The sequence below is a fragment of the Mixophyes fleayi genome, chromosome 3 (assembly GCF_038048845.1).
Source record: "Mixophyes fleayi isolate aMixFle1 chromosome 3, aMixFle1.hap1, whole genome shotgun sequence".
In the NCBI taxonomy this organism is placed as follows: Eukaryota; Metazoa; Chordata; class Amphibia; order Anura; family Limnodynastidae; genus Mixophyes; species Mixophyes fleayi.
Genome location: NC_134404.1, coordinates 236,234,595 through 236,244,036, shown reverse-complemented (window position 1 = coordinate 236,244,036; position 9,442 = coordinate 236,234,595). Strand labels below are relative to the sequence as shown.

General features: G+C 34.1%; 1 protein-coding gene across 1 annotated transcript; it reads left to right on the top strand.

Annotated features, from left to right (window-relative positions):
• The first annotated feature begins 2,138 nt into the window (after window positions 1–2,138).
• On the top strand, window positions 2,139–9,178 carry LOC142142908 (T-box transcription factor T-like). The gene is made up of 8 exons (XM_075200688.1): window positions 2,139–2,344; window positions 4,212–4,476; window positions 4,579–4,713; window positions 5,220–5,281; window positions 6,346–6,404; window positions 6,751–6,927; window positions 8,078–8,210; window positions 8,911–9,178. Exons 1-8 carry the CDS (start codon window positions 2,139–2,141, stop codon window positions 9,176–9,178), a joined length of 1,305 nt encoding a protein of 434 aa, XP_075056789.1.
• Window positions 9,179–9,442: the final 264 nt, after the last annotated feature.

Genomic DNA, 9,442 nt, shown 5'->3' with positions numbered 1-9,442 from the left:
ATTATAAATACATGCGACAAGTTCCTCTCCTACAGGAATCATTCTTGCGAAACAGAAAATATAGATTACTATCGCTTATAAACACATATGACAATGTTTTGATCCAGGGAGTAGTCTGATGGAAGGAAAGTGTCACAATGGAATTTAACCCCTCATATATTCTCTAGGTCAGCTGACTATGGACTTTGGATAAGCTTTGGACTTGATTGACATTTATCCACCTAAATAACTATGATCATTACCTAATGAAAAGATTAAGGTATTGGTAACCATTATCTTTGTGCAAGCCAAAGATTTTTCACATCTGATCAACTGGCAAGTGAAATGCCCCATGCTCAGATAAACAAACCTTATCAACATTAATGAGTGGCAAACAAGAATTTGAGATACTTATTCCAAACATTTGCAGGAGTTCTCTGCCCACTAAATCATTTACTTGAATTTTTACATTTTTGTGGGACCATGAAACCATTGATGTTTAAGTTAGGAAAACTTCAATTTATTTCCTCTCTTTACATTAAGTACAGATGTGTCCTGAAATGGCCAGCACGCATTATACGCACTTACCCCATATTTGACAAAGATAAGTCTCATACAGTAGTGCAAGTAGTGTAAACAATAAAACAATGTTTACTGATGATCACTCTCAGTCTATGTCCTGTGTTTCATTAAACATTTATTATTTAAGATCCCTGATTCAATAATTGCTAAATGACTTCACTTACCTGCAGTGCAAAGCACTGTTTAAAGTAAGGACCTGGGTTTAAGTATAATGGGCACCAGGCCAGAAAGTAAAACCCTGTATTGTTAGCTAGATTAAAGTGGCAGTTAAAATTAGCCCAATCACTTATATTAAACACGCTATTGTAATACAGTTCTAACAATATACAATATACATTGAAAGCAGGCACATTGCCATGGGGTATTTTGCAGATCAGAGGCTGTAGCTACTGCTTTCAATGCCCTGAAAAAAAATGCAATTTCTAATGTAGATTGATAATGATGAATAAGTAATCCTAGCCAATAATACTAATATACATCCATATATAGAACATAGTAAACATATTTTAACATAAAGGATAGAGATAGCTTCACATAGAAAACAAAATCATAGGTTTTACACTACACTGCTTTTTATCTTCAGCTTGTGTGTAAAGAGACTGTGAATGTTTAAAGAGACTCTATTGAACTGTTTCCTGTCCATTGTCACCTTTCTTCTGCTATCCACAGATTCTCACTGAAAGTAATAAACCACCCCCACAACATACAACACAGACACTACCAACAAACCTATTTTCTTTTCACACATTATGAGGGAAAGTGACTAGTTTATTACAATGATAGATTTAGTATACAAATATAAAGACTTTCTCTTTCAGTAGTTTACCAATACATAACTTTGGAGACTAAAACTAAAATATCTATATAATGACTTTTCATGCAATACATTATTTATACATTATTTATAATGCAATTGTACTCTGTGACTATATACATTGATTTTTTTTGTTTACTGTACATGCACACAAATGTATTGTAACATGTATTATATACACATAAAGTTGTATAGACATTAATCCTAGAAATAACTACACTGTCTGTTAATGGAATTTGTTTAAATTGAAGCATTGTTTACATATTCTTTAAAATCCATCACTTTCAGGAAAGGGGATTTAAAATTAAAATTTGACTAGGTGTTATCTTTGCTTAATTGAAGACATGTTATTGGGCCTGATACACCATTTCCTCACTGCAGTAGTGGTCTTTGATAAAGGTGCAAACATTTGGAGATTTACATAAGGTACCTCTGACTTGCAATTAACTTCAGAAGATTATCACAGTGTGTAGGCTACACCAATCAGAAGCCTTATTGACAAACATCAAAGGAAAACCTAACCAATCACAACTCTCTTTATTCTGCTAGTGATGTCACCACACCACAGCCATGCCTATTTAATGTAAAGTTAAGCAATGTTATCTTGCTTAGTGAAACCTGTGCTGCTAAGGTCAAGTGGATTTACTATCTCCAAAGACATTATCTACTGATCACATACATTTGACAGTTTCCTGATAAGGTATCTCTCTTTTGGATCTACTGACAGTATTTTACTTGTGGTGGAGGAACTAACATTTGAGGAATGAGTTTAAGTGTAACAGAGAGTTGTGGAAAAAACTTACAGTACCGTGTAGACCATCTTCTCAGTGCAGTGGAAAATGAGCTTCAAGCTGGCAGTGAGAAAGGGGACCCAACTGAAAGAGAACTCAAAGTTACTTTGGAGGAACAAGAACTTTGGATGAGATTCAAGGAACTCACCAATGAGATGATTGTCACCAAGAATGGCAGGTAATATTAAACTATAACCATAAAATGCTTTGAGTTACTTAATGACATAATGTAAGAGATTATTTCATGAAGACATATAATTTGGTTTACATTTACCAATGATGTTGCAGATGTTAGCTCGTAAATGTCCAATATTTATATATATATATATATATATATATATATATATATATATTTTTTTCTTTTTTTTTTCTTATATATGTATATATATATATATATATATTTTAAACTATATGAAGCATTGTAGTTTTTTAGTTATGCGAATAAGAGGAATCCATAAAACAAACTGAATTACTTGAAGTTCTGTTTAAAGTTATTGTATAGTGTTCTGCTCACTGGTTTATTTAAACTGTATTATTATATTATCAACTTTTCTATATGATCGGGAGACAAAAGAGTTGGTTTAGGGCTGGCTTTGCCATTTAAACATATACTGTTATACTTAATGTATCCATAACAACATCTGTGCTTTGTATTACATTAAAATATTATATATTGTATGGTTATTTTTCTTGGTTTCAGTAGACAAATTTCACTGCATCTTGCTTAAAATAAACAATATGGTAAATATAGTTTCCATAATAGAATTTGTTTCTTTAATCGCTATTGATTATTGAAGCAATTGAACTGTACGTGTCCCAAACATTATAAAATCATACCAATAAAAATGTAATTCAATAACACATATAAATAAAAAGTTATAATGTAAAAGCAAAACATAAAAACATGTAAATTAAAGCTGAAGTTTGTAGGGGAATATTTATTAAATTATATATTATGATGGTTAGATATATTTGTGTCAATGTATGCAAAATAATGTTTCTGGGTGCAGAATCTGAGTATTAGTAAGAAATAAATGGTAAAATGAATGCATATTTTTTTTAATAATTTACTTTAAGTATTACTTTGTGGTACACTTTTCTTCCCCTTTGTCTAGTTAACTTATCTTGCAATCACTGCAAAAGCGGTATCATATATTTTTTATTCTGTACTTGTACTAGTCTATGCAAAATGCTTAAGATAAAACAGTTCAGAGTAACCAAATGATTTAAGAGCAGGACACATGTAAATATCAGAGTGAGAAACGATTATTCCATAGAAATGTTGAGTTTTTTTCTGTGGGTTGTAAATATTACATACAGTTGTGTCTTATACATGTGAGACCTGCATGTATGTACTTCTTTATTAATAATTTTCAGATGTATTTTTTTCAAGATTTTCAGTTCATAATAACTTATTTTTTTCAGGGCTCCCAAAAGTCCATATTACTCTAACAAAATGTAACCTTTACTGCATTTATACTTAGTTTATGACAGATGCACAAATGCCATAAAGGAAGGGAACATAAAACATAATACACAGAAAACAAAATCCACAAGTATAGTTTATAGGTAAATGAGAGCAATGCTGTTCTTAATAGACTGGGAAAATGCCCACATGTATGACTAAGCACTCTGTAAAGGTGTATAATAAGGTCAGTGTCTCCAAGAATCATATTGCTTCAGTAGCAAAGCAATTAAAGTTACTTCACAGCAGATGAGTTGTTTGACCCCAAATTAAAGACAAAAGATGAAGCTGAGCTCAAAGGAAATAAACGGGGGGGGGGAGGATAGTTCATTTCCTTTCTAACGTCACCTTTTAAATTACTTCATTTGTTTTTGGATAAAAAGACATAGATAGGTATCTCCCACCCACCCACGGAGAAAGTAAGCTTACTGTACAAAATAGTGTGAGTACAGGCAGTGTTGTAAGCGTATGTTAGTTTTGTTAAACTGTATATTATAGCACTATTAAATATTAGCACAGTATGTTTTCTGTGGCATAGTCCTGTGTATCACTGAATCCATATTTTCCTTCCATATTTTAGGCGAATGTTTCCTGTGTTGAAAGTGAATGTGTCTGGCCTGGACCCTAATGCCATGTACACTTTTTTGTTGGATTTTGTGGCAGCTGACAACCATCGTTGGAAGTACGTGAATGGAGAGTGGGTGCCAGGGGGTAAACCTGAGCCCCAAGCTCCGAGCTGTGTTTATATTCACCCAGACTCCCCGAATTTCGGAGCCCATTGGATGAAAGACCCTGTTTCATTCAGCAAGGTCAAGCTCACCAATAAAATGAATGGTGGAGGCCAGGTATTAACAGCTAATTTAACAAATACAACACACTGTGTCCTTGTTACTTTATACACTTTTGTATGTATGGATAATATTAGAAAATATATTTTTGTTTTTCAGATCATGTTAAATTCACTGCACAAGTATGAGCCCAGGATTCATATAGTGAGAGTCGGGGGACCCCAAAGGATGATCACAAGTCACTCCTTTCCTGAGACACAGTTCATAGCTGTGACTGCCTATCAGAATGAAGAGGTACATACCCTCAGACAATGTGTTCCATACCATTATGCCTGCTGCCCAGTCACACTTAAATATTTGCTGTTAGGAAATAGTATTCTTAGCCAGAAAGATTACACATCTTGGTGTATAGCTCAGACACCCACACGGCACCTCACTAAATCTAATAATTGGTTTCTGATGTGCTACTTACTGTACAAGCCACCTTCCACTAGCCTATAGTGTAAAATGTTTTGTAGTTTATCTATCATTTTATATTTTACCTAATTTTATTTTTCCTTTTATTGTATTCCTTGCTATAAAATGTAGTAAATGAAAATAAATATTTGGTACAAAAATATTGCTGCATGTCTAAAGTGTTAGTAAATTGGGGTAAAATATTTCTTTAACATATGTTTATTTTTTAAGAAATTCTCTTTACATTTTCTCTGGCTAGTGGTTATTGCACCCTAATGTGCTTTCAGAACATATTTATACCAATTGCCTGATATGTATTTCTTACAATTTCTTTATTTTTTTAGATTACGGCACTGAAGATTAAGCATAATCCATTTGCAAAGGCATTTCTTGATGCTAAAGAAAGGTAAGGCTTAGTTTTTACATTATTGAAATAATTTTACTATGTAAATTATGAAAATAGTCTTGTATAGCAAGGATTAATTTAAACTTCTTTTATAGAAATGTTCATATTGACATAATAGATTCAGCACAAAGAACTGTAGTCCTTATTTCTAAGTGAAAGTTACCAAAAGAACAGTGCCATCTAGTGGAAGTGGTAGTCATCTGGAATTGTCAAAAAATATATTAAATTAAGTACCTAAGATGAAGGGAGATGAATTCTGTGCTTAATGCTGCATATTAAGATAGAACCCTTGTTTTATTTAGGAAAACCTCCTTGCATAACACATATTGTTATATGAATAGGTCATTTTGCTGTATTGTATATTCTAATACTATAAAACATGATTTTTACATAGCTTTGTCTTTGCTGCTCAGGGTAGCAATAAAACATTACATTACTTGCTCTCATTGATATCTGACTCTCTTATCCTCTTCATAGGTTACATTACTCTTTCCTAGACATCCTCACGTGATTGTTTCAGTGGCAGAGCAGCTCGCCATCTGCTTGCACATTCACTTTGTTCTATTTCAGCTAAATGCTCTGAAAAAGGCCACTCTGACAATACTAAATGTGACCCAGGAACAGAATGCTCAGGAATGCACTATGGAAAACAGATGTTGTCCATGTTGTACCAGGAGGCTGACATTTCACTTAAGCACATATACCTAAAGTAAACATTCCTTTCCTGGATCGACTTTTGTGTGTGCAGAATTTGTGAATACTTATTTTAGTTGTGCTCATAATGCAGTCTGCTTTTAGTGGTAAATGGCACATAATGCCAGCTACTGAGGGGAATGATGGAGAGTTAGTCTTCTCATTCTCCACCCCCACCATTGCTTTACTTTGCTGTTCTCCATGTATTCCTGTGTCTCACCTACTTTGCTCTTTTTACTGCTTTCTTTTAAATATACTGCATATTGGTAAGTCAAGTTTAAACACCAGTAAATAGTTAATATAATATCAATTTTAATTGCATAAAATGTTTTCAGTCATTAACAAAATCTTCATTGTTTTTCTATTTCCAGAAGTGATCACAAAGATCTTCTAGAGGAAGGAATAGATGGTCAGCAAGGTTATTCCCAATGTAAGCTGCATTTTTAGTACTTAGCTTCCTTAGTGTGTATAACAAGTATATAGGGATGGTTTATTATCATTTTGCTGTATGTAATACATACTGAGAGGATGTTCTTTATAACCATTTATGGTACATATAATTTAGAGGAGTAACATATAAAAAAGATAGACTTTTCTGGTTTATTATATGTGTTCAGGAAATTAAAATTGATAAATCAAATCATTATTTCACAAAATGTCTATGGCAATAAAGCTATGTGAGTATATTATGACTAAATAATGAAAAAAAATGTTCTATACACAGTAAGATTTTATTTTTGCTTAAATTAATTAGCACCTTTTTGCTTTTACTTCAGTGGGTAGCTGGTTGATTCCTGGGACTGCACCCCTCTGCTCACCTGCTAATCCTCACTCTCAGTTTGGAAATCCCATAGCCCTTTCTTCTCCTCATGGCTGTGATCGATATTCATCTCTGCGGAATCACCGTGCAGCCCCCTATCCCAACCCATACTCTCACAGAAACAATTCTCCAAGTGAGTTCCAAAGCTATCTACAATGGTACAATTTATTTCCATACTATACATTAATGGGTTTTAGCTTTTGATTAAAGTGAAGGACATGAAAAATAAATAAGAAAGTCTATTTTTACCATATCTTAATAAGCGTTTGCTAAAACATTAAGGCATGTATAAAAGCAGTGTTTATTTACACAGGTAGAAATGGCCAAGCTAATTATTTGGCTGAGGTCTAATGATGTATCCAACTTACAATGATAGAATGCATGGAATCACAAGACAGTAACTTTTGAACTCAACATCTCTCAGGAATGAATATTCATATTTTTCTGAGCAAGAGCAATGGAACACATATAGGGCCTGATTCATGTTTGGATGTTCAACCATTTCCGTAGAGTATCTTGCGTGAAATAGCTCTACATGCTCAGGAACGGATATTATGTCAATGAACGTAATTGCATGCAAGTCATGTTGACTTGACAGGCGTAATGGGGGAGGGAAGGGAAGGACTAAGGTAGGCCATGTACAGTAAGTGCGTTCCACTGCAGATGTGGCTGATTCTAGTCCTGTGTTTGTAATAAGCATGCTTGTTTTCACCTGTATCTTTTGCACCCACTACAGGGCAGGTGTAAATGCCGACTGATCATGAAGACTGACACGGCATAGTCTTTGACTTAAAAATTACACGTATGTGTGCTACTACCTATCACAGGTGTATGCAGCTAAAATATTCTATAAAAGTGCATTGCATGTGCAGTACACATTGAAATCATCTTTATTTCCTGTAGATAATGCAAAAACAATGTAAACAAATATTATATTTGAAAATAAATATGTCTATAAATGCTTATACTGTTAATAGTTGTTATTTTATTTTATGATTCATTTTTTTTCATGCGTTCTTATGTGCAGTCTGTTATGTGTCTATGTAGGGAAAATACTTTTTAGGCAGAACGTACTTCCACCCAAATTTGAATCGAAATGTATCTTGAGCTTTCTTTAAATGTGTGTTCGGACATGAATCAGGCCCATAATTCTCCCATATACTATCTCTATTATAATACCAATATTACAGTCACTTACATTAAACATATGTATAGTAGAATAAGCTTGCTCTCTTTTTTTTGTCATATTGTTGTTCATTTAATTTTGTTTTCCTTTTGTGTAGCAACTATAGCAGATAATTCAACTGCCTGTCTGTCGATGCTTCAGTCTCATGACAACTGGTCTAGTCTTCAAATGCAAGCTCATTCAGGAATTCTGCCGGTTACTCACGGCACTGGAGCCTCAAGCAATTCCAGGTAAAATCTATCTACATCTATCACCTCCCAGCCAAGACCTCTTTCCCTGCTGAAAGCCTGTAACACCAGTATAAGAATTTAATCTCTGTGGGGCGCTTCTGTCTTTAGCAACCTATATCTTGCCTGTGCTATAATAATGACTGTTACATTGTTATTTTATCACTTGCTCCCATCTTTACAGTTCTGTAACACAATATTGTGCACTGTGATACCCCTTTATATATCTGATACCACTTTTACTTTCAACTCATTTTAAATTATATCTGTATAATTGGTGTATTTCGATGTCAGAACACCACAATTATGAATCACAATTATGAATATGAATTTCTACTCTTACAATGGAAAACTTTGATATAGATTGCACAAACCCCACTGGCAAGTATGTGCCATGCCCTCATTTCTCTTAGCTGACCCAGGAATTGTGTGAACATGCTACAGTCTCCAGTAAAATTAATGAAAGACTATCAAAGTCCCATGACTATATACTGGCGTGCAGCCTTGCACTTTTAAGTGATTATGGAAGTCTGAGTTGTTTTCTAATATCCTTATAATTTAATCCTAGCAGCAGAGGATTTATTACCTCATATACAATATATTGTATTCAAACAATAATGTTATATAATTTTAGTTGATTGTAATTATTTGAATATGCTTATCATGCCAATAAAATGCTAATGGTAATAATTTTACATTGCAGTCAATATCCTAACTTGTGGTCTGTGAGCAATAACAGCATCACACCAGTGTCTCAGTCTGGGGGAATCCCTAATGGATTAGGACCTCAGTACTTGAGAGGCTCTACGACTCATTACACATCTCTTTCACATGGAGTACCATCACCGTCCACAGGATCTCCATTATATGACCATGGAGCATCTGCAGAGATTGTAGAAAATCAATATGACATCACAACCCATTCCAGAATATCATCACAATGGACGTCAGTCACACCAACGTCAATGTAAACTGAAATCTTATATGACATTCAGAAATGTTCAGACATGGCCTCATCATGACCACTGAAAAAATTGGGGCATAAAGGCACTAATTTTTTTTCTTGGCAGAGGGTCACAAAATCATATAGGAGATGGCTCCACCACCACTTCCTAAGACTGCTGAGAAAAATGTGTCAATTACGCATTCTAGAAAATAAACTATATAGAAAGGCGCCACTACCATAGTAGTAGGAGTTACAGCTGCTAAGGGGCCCTCATCTTGGGGGGATGGGG